General features: G+C 53.7%; 1 protein-coding gene across 1 annotated transcript in view; it reads left to right on the plus strand.

The window, feature by feature from the left end:
- PLEKHA6 (pleckstrin homology domain containing A6) overlaps positions 1–15,507 on the plus strand; it is a gene marked incomplete at both ends in the record, with an annotated part of 37,920 nt that overhangs the window by 13,406 nt on the left and 9,007 nt on the right. Inside the window, 12 exons of the mRNA XM_079723279.1 lie at positions 922–1,438; positions 1,874–1,960; positions 3,006–3,059; positions 6,795–6,875; positions 7,791–7,859; positions 9,089–9,169; positions 9,456–9,605; positions 10,419–10,514; positions 12,071–12,182; positions 12,753–12,892; positions 13,837–13,986; positions 15,267–15,396. Coding sequence (XP_079579405.1) covers positions 922–1,438; positions 1,874–1,960; positions 3,006–3,059; positions 6,795–6,875; positions 7,791–7,859; positions 9,089–9,169; positions 9,456–9,605; positions 10,419–10,514; positions 12,071–12,182; positions 12,753–12,892; positions 13,837–13,986; positions 15,267–15,396 — 1,667 coding nt within the window. The remainder of the gene's footprint in view (positions 1–921; positions 1,439–1,873; positions 1,961–3,005; positions 3,060–6,794; positions 6,876–7,790; positions 7,860–9,088; positions 9,170–9,455; positions 9,606–10,418; positions 10,515–12,070; positions 12,183–12,752; positions 12,893–13,836; positions 13,987–15,266; positions 15,397–15,507) is intronic.

A 15,507-nucleotide genomic window follows, 5' to 3' on the forward strand; every position in this document is an offset into this window, starting at 1 on the left:
CCCAGTGCCTCTCACAGGACGCTGGGCGGCCTGAAACGTGCAGGCAGTCACAGCGAGGGGCCTTTAAAGCTGTTCCAGCCAGACATCCGTCTGTGCTTCCCACCCTTGTACAGCATCCAGTGTTTCTACCAATGCGAGACTCACTAGCTGCCAAGGCAACTCACTCCGTTTTTGAAGCTCTAACTGTCTGCAGGCCATTATTTATAAGCAGTTTTTAAAAAAAGAAAAACGTTGCTACTCATTGGCCCTAGTTCTTTCCAATAGATCAATTTACTTCTTTATCGAGTGACTGGCTTTCAAATATTTGAAGACATTTATTGGACCTGATTGTGTTCATCAGGGCAAGTGGGGCTGCCGCTCCTTCCCTGGGGGTCTGGGAGGGCAGCTCGCTGTGGTCGTCTGCCCTGCCCTGGGGACAGCGCCTCACTAGGGTTGAATCCCAGGAACAGATTGGTTGGGTCCTTGACAGGATCATAAAATCAGCGAAGGCATCCCTTTGTCCTTCCTCCGTTGTCCCCCCCCAGGTGTCTGGTACACTCTAGTGTTCTTTCTGCTCTTAGCCTCTCTGGAAAGAATCTGATCAATTGGTTCATGCTGAGATAGAGATGGCTAATAAGGCTTAAAGTTTTTCCCGGGGGAGACAAAGAGACAAAGAGGGAAGCTCTGAATGGTGAAATTTCTGGCCTCAGGGAACTGGTTGAGGGGGAGAGCTTTGAGGACAGGTCTTTCCTTGCACTTCTGGAAACAAGCCTCCGTGCCTGGGCAGTGGGCGCCCCTGTATGCTCGCAAGGTCAGCCTAGGGCACCATTCACCTAGTCAGACCCCACTCTAGGCTGGAGGCCAAGGAGGAGGGGGCACGGACAGGTGGCTGGGGGCGTGCCCATTTTGTCCGGCTTCCTTACAAAGTCCTCTCTGTCTCAGTCCCTCTAGGTTCTACCCTGTGTCCCGTAGGGTCCCTGAGTATTACAGCCCCTACTCCTCCCAGTACCCTGATGATTACCAGTACTACCCGCCAGGGGTACGGCCCGATAGCATCTGCTCCATGCCGGCCTACGATCGGATCAGCCCACCCTGGGCCCTGGAGGACAAGAGGCACTCCTTCCGGAATGGAGGCGGCCCCACCTTCCAGCTGCGTGAGTGGAAGGAGCCTGCCGGCTATGGGCGGCAGGATGGCACCACCTGGATCCCCAGCCCCTCCCGGCAGCCTGTCTATTATGATGAACTGGATGCTGCCTCCGGCTCCCTGCGCCGCCTGTCCTTGCAGCCCCGTTCCCACTCTGTGCCCCGCTCGCCAAGCCAGGGGTCCTACAGCCGCGCCCGCATTTTCTCCCCCGTCCGCTCACCCAGTGCCCGTTTCGAGCGGCTGCCACCTCGCAGCGAGGACATCTATGCTGACCCTGCTGCCTATGTGATGAGGCGATCCATCAGCTCCCCCAAGGTGAGCCACCAACCTTCCCCTCCTTCCTCAGCCCCTGAGATCCCCCGGAAGCCTAAGACCATCTGCTGAGAAGAGGTGGAGATGCAAGGGCATCTGGGGACATGGGGTCACTGGGCTGTGTCAGCAGGACCAGGGATGCTGCCCAGGGGGAGCCACTGGCCCTGCGGTTCTGTCCGTAGGAGAGCTGCCTGGGGGATTTGCCTGTACCAGGAGCCCTAATTCTATATAAGAGGACAGAGAGGGTTCTATCTTTTCAAATCTTGAGGACCTGGACAGATCATTGCAAGGATATTGCAATGGTTAAAGGCTGTCCATTTCAGTTTGAAATCTGCTCTGGGACAGGTTACAAACATCCCTAACCTTGAACTTCAGTTGGTGGGGAAGTCCATATCCCAGCCGGACCCCCTCACCTCTCCAATCCCCTTTCTCTTCCAGTATGATTACCTGGGAGACAGGCGGCCAGTCCCTGCAGGACTGTTCCCCTACAACTACCCACCATCCCCCACGGTCCACGATAAGATGGTACGTCCTCTCCTCCCACTCCACTTCCCCTCAGGACCTCTCCTCCCAGGGCGGGGCCAAACGAGGGCAGACGCAGGGATGCTCTGTGCCCGATGCCTGGCCCGTCTGGTCTTTAGCAGCCTCTGGATACCTCCTCCCTCCGGCCTGGACTCTAACCCCAATATAGAGAGTGGTGTCAGTTACCTCCCCTCCTCTGTGACACAGGGCAGAGGAGCAGGGACAAGATCTGGAAGCATGAAATGTCCCCATTCTCTCAATCTCAGAACAACTCCTCTCCAGCATGCAGAGGGGCTTGGACAGGGGGCTTAGGCTATGGGCTGGGAAGAAAAGTTAAGCTAGAGCTCCCAAAACAGGCATGATCTTCTAGTCTTCTTACCCCTAAGCGTACTTGCTTCAAGCTTGTCCTTGCCTGGAATGTCACTTTGGGGGAAAGAGACTAGAAGTCGGATTGAGGAAGAAAAGATTTTCCATACTGTGTCTCTGCCTACTTTCTCTCCCCTTTCTACTTGTGTCTCTTCTGGGCATTTGTTCTCCTGAGAATTTTTGTCTCCACCTGGAGAACTCGATGCAGATGCTCCCCCTGGGGAGCTGGGGAGAACCACTGGAGCCAACAGGCAGAATCCTTGTCCCCGATGGTCTGTCACTGACCCCTGTCTCTGAGTCTTCTCTGCCGGTGTCCAAACTCTATAGCCAAGACACACAGCAAATGCACCCATCCGTAAACAGTGGATTTTCCAGAAAACTCAGAAAAAGCTCCAGGAAGTGCTGACTAGATGGCTTCAGTGGTGCTTCCCTCTCCCAGGGCAGGGCCAGGCTGACCCAGGAGCCTCGGAGTGTGTCCCTTCTCTCGCTGGGCTTGTCCAGCAGACAACCTCTGTGGCTGCCCGCACCCTTCCCCCCTCCCTTCCCTAGACTCCTCAAGGCCAGAGAGGCCTCTCTTTGTCGCTGTCCAGCTAACTCTTAACTGCTTTGCTTCCTTTTTATTGTTTTCTTTTGTCCTGTTCCTGTTTGTTTGTGTTGCCGTTGGGCCTCGGGCTCCGGGTAGGATGAACTTTTAGACCTTCAATTGCAAAGAAACCTAGAGTATTTGGATCAGCAGGTAGGCAGAGCTGGTGCCCCTTACCATCCCCCTGCCCTCCCTTCACGTCTCCCTGCTCCTCCCCGCCTCCTCATCCCCCATCCCTCTGACAACCTTTGTTGGCAAAACCAGGACACAACAAAGTGGCTTATATTTTGGTTTGCACCTTCACACCCCTTCTCTGCAAAGCCCTTTAGGGCAGCTGGGAGTTTCCTGGGGAAAGGAGAATTGTAAATTACCACATGAATAATTAATGTCACCGCCTATTTGTTCGACCCAGATGGAACTGCCCCCAGGGGGCAGGCGGGAATTTGCATTTTTGCTGGATAGAGTTGCAGAGACAGGGAGGAGCTCTGTGCTGCGGCCTAAGAGGCTAAGGATTTAGTTCAGCCTGAATCTGGGAAATTAGCCTATCCTATTCCACAGGTTGTGGTTAAGCTCCATATTTTGTAAGCGAAGGACCACAGACCTGCCCTCCAATGATTTTTTAAATTATGGTAATTTAGTATATATGTCAGTTCCTCTGCAAAGTTCTTTTGTATACACGGTTCATGTTTTCCTGAGAACTCAGTGCTGTAGGCAGAGGGAATGTCATCAATCCAGTGTTACAGATGAGCATCCTGAAGAGTCAATGAGTGTCCCCATGTGATGAAAGCAATCGGCTGCCTGGGCTCTCACCTTTGGCTACCTTGCCTTTTGAGACTAAGGAGGCTGTGATACTGGGTTTAGACAGGCCAGGGGTCAATATGCTGGGCAATTTATATGAGCACATACTCACATTCAGATCTGTGCTACAAATCATGGGGGACCTGGATGTGTACCAGATCCAGGTGGAGGCAGCCTGCGGTGGTGGAAATAATAATGTTAGTAATAATAATAATAATAGTGGCAGCAGTGACCGTAATTGGATGCTTCCTCCATGCCCTGCACTATTCTAAGCATTTTACAGATCCTAACCTTTATAACAACTCTGCAACGTAGGTATTGTTATTATCCCCATTTCGTAGGGGATATGATGAAACTAAAGCCCAGGGAGATCAAATAACATGCCAAGGACACACAACCAGTGAACAACAGAGCTTGGAAATGACTCTGAGCTTTTGACTCAGCTTACAGCTGAGGAAACATCTAACATGTGAAGAAGCTGGGGTTGAACCTCATCAGGATGATTTTGTGCTCTGAACATTGTAGAGAGAACCAGAAACTTGATATCAGAGGACATGGCTGCAACTGCTGGTGGTTCTAGTCACAAGCCATGTGACCGTCATCTCACAGGGTCTTGGTGTCTCAGTGAGGTCGTCCTCATGGGAGCCCTTGGGTTCTGGGAAGCATGATATACACATTTTAATCAGAGGTGATGGCTCCTGGCCCTCAAGAACATTGCATTTTAGTCCCAGAAGGAGCATGTGGTGTTGACACCGTAAGCATTCTAGTCCATGGGGGGATGACTCCCGGCAGGCCTTCCTCCCCGCAGCCCATCCACACTGCTGGCTTTCCAAGCATTCAGTGCAGATGGCAGGGCCCCTTCCTGGGGGCTTCTGCCCTCACAGAGGGGCTGGGGGCTTCAGAAATAACCTTTCAGAGGACCTCTTCCTAGATAAACGATAATACTCTTAAAAGGCAGTCTTGTATGATAAGAAGAGTCCAGAATGTAGTCAGACACTGCACTCTAGTTCCAGCTGTGCCATTTACAGGGATTTTTTTTTTTTTTAAACCTTGGTCTCTCTGGGTCTTTGTTTTCTCAATCATGAGACAGACATTGTAGGACCTGCCCTTTCTACCTCACAGAGTTATTGGGAGAGTCAAGTGAGAATGTATATGAGAGCACTTTGGCAGGCATTGATGAGGGCTAGTGATTGCTACTATGATTATTTTATTCTTTTTCTTCCAAAACTCAAAAATATTAATTGACCACCCTTGACCCCAGTGCTGTGTATAAGGTACTGGGTTAGGTGCTTTCTCACAAAATTTCTCTAACATTTTGGAGAGACAGAAGGTGGCACACAGGAATCCTCCTAGAGGCAAGGCCCACATGGGCTGAACGATCCTGAAAGCCATAGCATGTGTGGGGGCAGGCCAGGGTGAGAAGACCCCTGCTTCCTTTATTGTTTTTAGATCTACTGGTTGGGGAAGGAATGAGATCTGTGGGTGGCCAAGAAGAGCCTGGGCCTCCCTTGCCCTCTCAAAGCCTGATGTGTTGGTAGATCTGCCTTGTCCTACACACATAAACATAAACACCACACACGGGACACAGGTATGACACACAGGCAGCAAACATACACATACCACATACAATCACACATACACCACACTGGCACACCCCATACACAATAAACACAATCTCATTCACACACACTCACGCACACGCACATGCGCGTGCACAGGCTCTAAGAAGATAAGGACTGACTTGAGTTCAGATCCTTACAGAAAAGGTGGTTGATGTACTGTTGACTTTTAACCATTTTGCAAAGATTCAACCTCATATTACAATTGCTCTTTTAAAAGCCTTTTAAATCACACTTTATATCATAGAAAAAATTCCCAACTGGGCTAAAGAAGTAGCAAAATCAGATCCTAGGAAAGCCTTTAAAATGCTCTAGAGCCTGTGAATGGGGGTGGAGGGGTGCCCCTAGCCCTGTCTACAGCGCACAGAAGCAAGGCTGCTTTGGGGCTACTGCCTAAACAGGGCAAGAGGGAAATAGATACGTGTGGGTCCAGCAAAGATTGGGAAGACAAGGGCAAAAAACGTGGGGGTTCCCTGAACTGTGACCTGAGAAGATCTGCCCTAAGGTGTCTCCGTCCCTTCCCTTACTCACTGCCCCTCCCCAAGAAGCTTTTCCTGCACAACTCCCCTCTGTCTTCTGCTGCCTCCTCCTGGAGATCAATTGAGTTAAAGGGACATAGCCAAGGACACTCCCTAATATGTTTACATTTGATGCTATCACACTGGAACCAGTGGGGGAAATGATGGCATTCCTGGTTGATTTGATTGGCTCGTCCTCCCTCCCTCCCTGTCCGTCTCCCTCACCCTTCCTCTGTCTCTTTCTTTTTCATCTGGCAAATAGTCTTTCCCCCTCCATGTTCCTGACGATCCTTGAAGCATAAGGATAACATGTTGGGAGAGCCGTGTTCCGATCTCTGGTGTCCCTTTAACGTGGCTTCCTTGCTTTGGCCTCCTTGTTTGCTCCCTGGCGCCATCCCAGATTGGCATGGATGCTACCAGCCCAGCTCTGGAAACCGTGTTTAGCAATCCTTTCTACTCTAGAGCAGAGGTGGGCAGGGTTTGGGGAGAGAGACCTGTGCCTTCCCAATGTGACGGCCCATCCAAAGAGCCGGTCACATTTTCTTTAAGGTGGTTTCATTTAGTTCAGATTTTGGGAGATCGGACTTTCCAACTGCCTGTGTGGTCTTTGACCAAACCAGTGTGAGAAATGAGAGCTGGTCCAATGGGATGAGACCCACCACACTCAGGCGCCCTGGGGAGGTGTCACTGGGCTGGGGCCTCTTCAGAGCCACAAGCGAGGGCACAGTGGCCTCCCAGCTCCCTTCTGTGGGCTTTCCTCAAGGGCAACTTCAGTGCGGGTCCTGAGATGGAGTTCACAAGGGGTGAGTGATAGGCAAGGCCAGGCAGAGGATGCTGGAGGCCTCAGGAGGAGCTGTCCTTTCCTGTTTCCTGGAGAGCAAGCACAGGCGGGCGTGGGGAGACACCTCTCTGTGGGTCTGAGTTTGAATCGTCTGTTCCTTCCTCTGCTGCAGATGAGTGAGAGTGAGACTCTCATCAGTATGGTGAACCGCATGGTGGAGAACTCCTCCCCCAGGGCCCAACTCTTCATGCAAGTAAGACCTCTGCCTGGCAGCATGGTCCCTGTCAACACCATTTTTCAGCTGCTTGTGCATGGTCGAGTCTACCCATCAGGGATGAGTCCACTCCGCCTGCTCACCTGCCAGACCTCATCTCCCGGGCTCAGCCTGGCCTCCCTCCTTTATTTGCACTGTATCTCCTCCATCCTTCACGTTCATGGGTGAACCCAGGCCCATTTCCGAGACCATCAAAATAGCCAGCACTGACATCTCATGCCATGCCAGCGATCGCAAAGCTGCTTTTTAACATTCAGGACTTCTCTTTCATGTTTGGTATCTTCTTAACAGTTGTTGGGGTGAAGGGCACGAGGGGTGTGATATGGAACCGTCCAGTGACGGAGTTGTGTAGAATGTGCTATGGTTGCTGCATGTGTCACCAAAGGCAGGCACCTTTGCTGGACTGAGAGACACTTCTGGTTTAGGCACAAGCCCTGGGGCTGGCGTTCAATCTAGTAGGGTGGTCGTTCTCAAATTCTTCCCATGCTCATTCTGTTCTCCCAGGTCTTACCCTTATCAAAAACAGCCAAGACTTAACTGTTGTTCTCGTGGTTGTTACCAGTAAGCCATCTGGGAGGTACACAGCCCTGGAGTCCCTCTTGGCAGTAGATTTTAGACCTTAGAGGAGAGGAGATACAGAGCACGAGTGAGCAGCATCTCTGCCTCCAGAATCAGCCCAGGACAGTTGGGACGGAGCTTAGGCCGGGCTGTCCCACGCTTTCCAGCCAGGGGGCAGAGCCCTAGCTCAGCCCAGGTCCCCAGAACAGATGCTACCTGAGGTGATGGCGCTGTGGTCGGTGGCAGGAACGGAGCAGGACTGTCAGCGCTCCCGTCCCTGCGTGCCCTGCCCGGGCTGTGTCCTCTGCCGTGGTAACCAGCCTCCTGTTCCTGCAGGTCCCTCCATACCCAGAAGTGTTCCGGGACAGCCTCCACACCTACAAGCTAAACGAGCAAGACACAGATGTAAGAGCAGCTCTCCCGCTCCCTCTGTCCACTCCAGCCCCTTCCGCTGCCCTCCTCCTCCTCACTCTCCTCCGTGGGGGCTTCTCCTCCGTCCATCTTTCATCTTCTGTGACCCTTCAAACATTTGATTCCTGTCCTCTCTCACCGCAAAGACAGCATTCTGCCTGGGCCTCCTCTCTTCCTTACCACTCACCCCTACCTCCCACCATGGCTGTGTGTGTTTCTCCACTGAGTTCGAGGCCCTCTTATCTACAGCGCTGGCATGTGCTTACTTCAGGAGCACAGACTTTGTTAGGAGGTAGAGCATGTAGTCCCCAGGTGCCTGGAAAGAAGAACGAGGCCTGGCTCCACCCTCAGGGAGCTTCTGGGCAGTGGGAGGCCCAGGTAGCAGCAGGTGGCAGCACAGGATTCATATGCTGAGCGGACTGTAACAGGGTCTGCAGGAGTGCGGGGCAGGGGGACCACCCGGGCTGGTGGAGGCCAGGGACAAAACAGGTGGCACGTGAGCTGGGCCTTGAAGTAAAGGGCCCAGAGGACAAGATTTGGCCCACCAGAAAGTAGCCAAGGGGGTATTTGAGGAGTGGCATGGATAAAGGTGTGGACACAGGAAAGCACAGGTCTTCCCAGAAGACAAGTTTGGCCTAACCTGCCTTGCCTGGGTAGCAGATCTGCCCAGCAGGCAGGGGAAGATGCTCTGTACAGGCAAGGACCAGACCTCAGAGGGAGCCACTGTCAGCCATCCTAAGACTCTGGGAGGAGGAGGGGAGATCAGGGTCCTGTGGGACTAGGGAACCAGCTTACATTGTTCAGCGGTTTTGCTAAGACTGTTGCTCAGAAACCGGCCTACGCCTCTAATTCATACACACCTGGAGGCCTAGGAGGCGAGGCCGTGTTATCTCCTGAACCCCCTGTGAATTGGAACCCCAAGAGGATGGTAGTGCAGAAGCTGAACATTTGGCTCTCAGCCCTCTCCCCTCTCAAGCTGACTCGCTTCCTCAGAGAATAAATTTGTCTCCCCTCCCAATGGGTCTTTGGAGAGTCCCCCAAGGTGAAGACCATCTTCCTGTTCCCAGGAGCCTCCAAGGTCAGGGTGAAGGCCCAGGGTTCCTTGGCAGGGGAGAGGAGGTGGTATCCAGAGGCCAGGCCCTGCCAACCCAATTCCCAGGTCGCCATCAAACCGTGTCCTTCACTCCCTTCTTTCTCCCTCCCTTCCCCCTTGGGGCCCCCAGAAGCTGCTGGGCAAGTTGTGTGAGCAGAACAAGGTGGTGAGGGAGCAGGAACGGCTGGTGCAGCAGCTCCGAGCTGAGAAGGTGAGAGCCGTGGGGTGGCCCTGAGTGGGGCAGACGGGGGGCTGGCTCAGAGAAGGTGTGGGTTGCTATCTCCATCCTGACTAAGCTGATGAAGCTTTGCCCCTCCTTAAACTTCTGTCCTGCCCTTAATCAGACCTGCTGAAGCTCTTCTGGGGACCTTAGCCAGTGTGAGGGAAACCTCCACTAAGCTGCCGGGTTGAACCCCTAGGGCTCAGGCCTCTGCTGCTGAAAGCCCGGGAGAGGAGATATCAAGGCTGCTCATAGCCATTCCCCTGCCTTTCTTCAGGAGAGCCTGGAAAGTGCCTTGATGGGGACCCATCAGGAACTGGAGATGTTTGGAAGCCAGCCTGCCTACCCAGAGAAGCTGCTACACAAGAAGGAGTCGCTGCAGAACCAGCTCATCCACATCCGGGTGGAGCTGTCTCAGGCAACCACGGTAACCTGGGAGCTGGGTGTGTGCTCCCACCCTGGTCAGCACGTGCATGGGGGAGCCACCCTCCCAGCTGTGCTCCTCTAATTCCTTTTCTCCTCTGACGGCGAGAGCAGGGTGCTGTCTGCGAGGGGCATAAACAAAGACCTTAACACTGCCTTACAAAGAGGCAGCAAATGTGCCAGCCTGCTCATCCCATTGAGTCTCCACCAGGGATACTGGCTTGTTTCCCACAAGCCATATCTGCACCAGGATTCATTCAGGACAAAGTGAAGTTGAGGGCCACTTATTTCCTTGGCTGCTCTAACAGCTTTGCTGCCCACCTGTTCCTCTCCCCTGGAGAACCAGGATACCGGCAACATGCCACCCTGGTTACTTCCCAGTAGGCACAGGGCAGACCCTCTGACACAGAGAGCAGCAGCAAAAGCCCCAGGAAATTGTGGCCCAGAGGGAGGAAGGTCTCTAACCTCCAGGGAACAGGCACCCCCAGCCCTTTCCTTTTTTACCCTCTACTCTCTATCACCCAATCTGGGGAGAACAGGAGGGGTGTGAGAGTGAGATTCGCCCCTTTTGGCCTGCCTGCCATCCAGAGAGGATTCCGCTTTCTCTCTGTTTGGGCATGCAGTAGGCTGGGCTGTTGCACCTCCTAAGAGGCCAGTGTTTGGCTGTCCTCAGAATGTCTCAGCCCTGTGCCCTCTCCCTTCCCTCTGCATCCTCCCTGATCTGCCGGACCCCAGGTACCCGGGCCCCAGGCCCTGAGGCAGGACGAGGAGGGGCGGTTTGACAATTGCAGCTTCTCAGTAAGCCCTCCCCTTGCAGGCCCTGGCGAACAGCACCATGGAGTACGAGGGCCTGGAGGCAGAGGTCTCTGCCCTGCACGACGAGCTCTGGGAGCAGCTCAGCTTGGACCTTCAGGTGAAGAGGCCCACAGGCAGGCGGGGCTGCTGTGTGCTGCAGGCCCTCCTTTGTCGTTTTGGCTGAAAGAGACCACGGTGGCTTCCTTTCTTGCTTTAGAAGTTTCAGAGACTTACGACCAGGAGTTGGTCCTGAGATGAAAGACAAGGTTCAGGGCCTCTTAAAACAGACTCTGAGTTTCAGGGTGAACATAATGTGGGATCGTTCTTTGGTTCCATCAGATCATGGGGGAAGAAGAAAAGTTGAAGCATGGCAGACTTTAACAGATATATGAATGTAAACAAGATCATGATAAATACAAATCTCTCTCACGACATCAGAAGAGTATGCAGTATGGGAGCCATCCACTGGGGAATTTTTAGGCGAGAAAGAGGCCTTTCTTTCTGGGATGGGTCAAAAACACTCTGCTTGGAGGCAGGAGGATGGACATTCCTGGGGCATTCTTTTTTTTTTTTTTTTTTTTTTTTGCGGTACGCGGGCCTCTCACTGTTGTGGCCTCTCCCGTTGCGGAGCACAGGCTCCGGACGCGCAGGCCCAGCCGCCCCGCGGCATGTGGGATCTTCCTGAACCGGGGCACGAACCCGTGTCCCCTGCATCGGCAGGCAGACTCTCAACCACTGCGCCATCAGGGAAGCCCCCATTCTTCTTCTTTTCCTTCCTCTGTCTTTTCTCTTCCCAGGCTCTGCGCCTTCTCTAGCTCGCTTTGCAAGCCCTGTCTCTCTGATGCTGTTAACACCCTGGTTTCCCCCATTTTCCTCCTGTTTCCCTCCTGGTAACAAAACTTACCACCCAACCTTGCAGCTTGTCAGGTTAGGTTAGCCTCTGGACCAGAGGCCCCAAATGCCACCATGTTCTGTGGGCAAGCCTCACTTTCAACGCAAACATTTTGGGAGGTAGGATAGCATCATGGTCAAGAGCACCAGCTCTTGAGACCAGATTCAGATGGTGGCCACACTGCTTACTAACAGATGGTCTTGGGCGTGAGCCTCTTCGCCTCTGAAGTGGAGACAACTGCTGTCCTTGCCTCGTAGAGGTGTTGTGCAGCCACAGTGAGTTCATGTGTGCAAAGCACTCAGCACAGTGCCTGGTATAGGCGGGCAGGGGGGCGGGGAATGTTAAATAAAAGGTAGCTATTATTTTTCAAAGAGTGGACACTGTAATTGAGTAGAATTCATGCATATCAAACAGTCCCACAGATTGTGAAACAAGACAGTAAACCAGAAGCTCTTGCCCCTGGAAAACAGGCCACCATCAAGTGTCCACCTAGAGGGGCGTTCACTCCAAGACCACCCTGAGCTCCCCTGGGTGGGGGGCGGAATCAGAGGGACAGGTTCTCACTCTCTTCGTTCTGAGGCCACATGTTCGCCTAAAAGTGCTCTTTGCTGTGATGACACAGCCCTCTCCTCCCGCAATTCCAGAAGCCGAAGAGGCAAAGGCTGCCCATGAGAAAGATGAGTGTGCTAGAGGGATGTGTGTGTGTACATGAGCACGTGAAAGCTCCCCCCGGGACACTCCTTGGTAGCCACTTCCTTTGACCTGCTCTCTGGCTGTTTCAGAATGAGGTGCTCAACAGACAAATCCAGAAGGAGATCTGGAGGATCCAGGATGTGATGGAGGGGCTGAGGAAGAATAACCCATCCCGGGGCACAGACACAGCCAAGCACAGAGGTAGGCGCTCTGTCCACCAGCCTCCTGGCTCCTGGCCTCACCAGAAAAACCTCCAGTGTCTCTGGTCTCCATCCCACACCTGCCAACTCATACCTCTTCAGGCCCTCACACTGTGCTCAGAGCCAGTCAGGGCCTTCTCAGGGCTCCAGAAATTTCCCCCTGCCCAGAATAGACCAGATATACCAATCAGAGATGCTGTTGCCCTGATACTCTAGATTCCTCCCCAGAACAGGTCAAAGAGCACCTGCGCCTTCCCCGCCCCTAAGCCCATGGGCCCACTGGTGATCTGAGACCATTACCTTAGTGTCTTCCTTCAGCCCAGGGACCTTGGGCTGGCTTCCTGTGACACCTTTGAGGTAGTGGTGTCATTTCCATCCATTATCATTTCCTGCCCAGCTCGCCTCTCAACAGCCAACCTGTGAGCCAGCCCATTATAAGTCCCTTCAGCAGGCCCAGGTGGCCCTGAGACCCTAAATCCTCCCCTGCCTTCTCCACCTACAGAGCCCAGCCACACTCCAGGCCACACCCCTACCCCTTCCCTCATCTCTCTCCTCTTCTGTTTCCCCAAAGGAGGACTTGGCCCCTCAGGCACCTACAGCTCCAACAGCCCCGCCAGCCCTCTCAGCTCCACCAGCCTCACCAGCCCCCTGAGCCCTTTTTCATTGGTGTCTGGCTCTCAGGGGTCCCCCACTAAGCCCGGGTCCAATGAGGTAAGCTGAGATCATGGAGAAGAAGGTGGGTGGGGGAGGGAGGACTAGGTCCTCATTTGCCTGAAATGATACAAATTCTGTGCCCATCTCTTCCCCAGAGGCCTCCAGTCGTAGTGCTTCATCTCTGTCTCAGGTAGTCATTCTCACACCCAGTTTGGTGACCCTCCCTCCAGACTTCTCCTTTACTTGTTCTCATCTCCAACTGTCATCTTTAGTTGCCTTTCAGGGAAGTCTTCCTGAGCACCAGGATGGTTAGCAGAGACACCAAACACTTAATAGGAATTTAAATCTAAGATTGTTCTGCGGGTGAGAGGGCTGAGGGTTGGTGTGGGGGGGCATTTGCCTAGTCAGTCAATCAGCAAGTGTTTTCTGAGGCTCTACTCTGGGCAAGGGATGGTATGAGACCCTCTCAGAAAGATGCCTGAGGGCCTTCACCCCACCCAGTGTCCAATGGGGACCAAGACCCATTCACAGTGAACAACCCTCCTCTGGAACGTGGTGGCATATGTCTCAATACTAAGCCACGTGGTTCAGAGTGTAAATGTTCTGATATTCCAAAGAGAGGGTGGAACTTAAATTGGGCCATGAAGCATTGGGACAGGTAGAGGAACAAGGGAAAGGCATTACAGGCTGGAGAGCTGGCAGAAGCAAAGGTACAGGGGAGGGGTGTGCCCAATGCGATGGGGAGACAATGAGGAGAGAGCTTCAGAGAAAATGGGGGACCAGTGCACAGGTGGGGGCTCAGTAGAGGAGGGCCTTGTAGGCCAGGCAGGGTTAGCTCTGGAGGTGGAACTCCATCCAGGCGACGGGTGGGCGTTTGGTGGTCCAGGGCCCCGCCCCAGGCTCCAGCAATGTTGTCGTCTGCCTCTGCTAATGCTCTTTTCTTCTGCTCTCACAGTGGCTGCTCTTGTTCCTCCTAATGCTCTGGCTTCTCTCTGCCTCAGGAATCTGGCCCCCCGCGGCCTCCCCTCCCCAAAGCCTACGTCCCCCTGGAGTCTCCTCCCACCGTGCCTCCACTCCCTAGTGAGAGCCGCCTCTGGCCATACCCCAACTCCCCTTCCTGGCACCGCAGTGGCGAGACAGCCAGGGGTCAGGTACCCAACACCCTTGGGTCCTGGAGGGCAGGGACGGAGGGAACGGGGCCCGGCAGGAGACCAAGTCATTGTCCCCATTCCAGTATTAATTTTCCCACAGCTCAGCTTCTACTGGCCCTCTGTCAGACTCTGGGATAAGCAAAGGGATGGTTGAGACCCTCATACTGGTCCTCTTTCCCCTTTTTGCTTCCTGTGGACAATGAAAACATGAGTTGCTGCCCTACCCTGTGGCAGCCCATGGCTGTAGGTAGTGGGTTATGCCCCCCTCCCTACCAGCATGACCAGATGATGGAAATCCAGTGACACCCCCCCACCCCCCACTGGTGCCATTCCAGTCCCTTCCTGCCATTGTCCACCTCAGACCCCAATCCTCCCATGCTCTCCCTCTCCCCTTGCCTGTGTCTCTGCCTTGTCTATGTCCTCTGAGTCTCATCAGCCCCTGAAGTGTAAGGATACAGACCCTTTTCTCCCCTGTTCTGGCTCCTTCTCTCACCTGGATCCCTAGCCAAGATCCAGGAGAAATATGCAGTTAGGCTTGGAAGAGGTTGCATGGTGAGTAGAAAGACTCCTAAAATAGGCTCGGCTACTTACTGGTAATATGCACAACCCTTGAGGGTCTGCCTAGTGAGGTGGGTTTTACGGACAAAGAAAGGTGATAGGACTTACCCATGCTCTGTAGTTGGGCCAGAGCTGGAGTTTCTGACCTCTGGTCTAGTCTCTCTGTTCTCCCCTCACTGAGACTTAGATTCTTCATCCCCGTGGGAGGGGATGGCTCAGATGATGTCTGAGGTCCCTTACTAGTCACATGATTCTGTGAGACCACAGCCCAAATGCCCTTTTCCTTCCCACAAAGCTCATCTTGTTCTTTTGCTCAAGTCTTGGGTGGGATCACAACAGAATCCACAGATATCCTTGGCCTTGTAGCCCCTTCCTCCAACCATTCCTCCTCTGGCTCACAGCAAGTCTGTGCTTTTCGTGTTTGCCAAGAGGACTGGTTGGGCTGAGGGATCTCTCTGATGGGCCTCAACGGAGGCCCTCTTGGAGGCCCTGAGCCCTCATTCCCCAAGAGGACCACACATTGGCCAGTCTTAAGGTGGCATGGGTGGGAGGCTCCAGTGCATCCTTGCCCACTTCCCAGCTGGCACACACAGTTTCCCTGCCCCATGTTTTTTCAAAGGTTTGCACTCCCACCACTGCAAAGCAAAGAAACACCACCAGGGACCAAATTCTCGGTGGTCACTCTAGCACCATCCATCCATCTTCTCATCCCTTCTCCCTAGCCCAAGGCAAGCTATGAGCAAAGCAAGAAAGACCCCCACCAGACATCACCCCTGGACACCACTAGAGATGTCAGCCTTGTGCCCACCAGGCAAGAGGTGGAAGCAGAGAAGCAGGCAGCTCTCAACAAAGGTACTTCCTGTTCCATCCTCCCCTGGAAGTGAGGCTAAGGGTCAGAGAAGAGCCCAGAGAGGTGCTCGCTCACCTCCAAGGAGGTGCTTCCCCACCTGGGCCTCTCACCTC

Source organism: Hyperoodon ampullatus, assembly GCF_949752795.1.
Source record: "Hyperoodon ampullatus genome assembly, chromosome: 2".
NCBI classification, from domain to species: Eukaryota; Metazoa; Chordata; class Mammalia; order Artiodactyla; family Ziphiidae; genus Hyperoodon; species Hyperoodon ampullatus.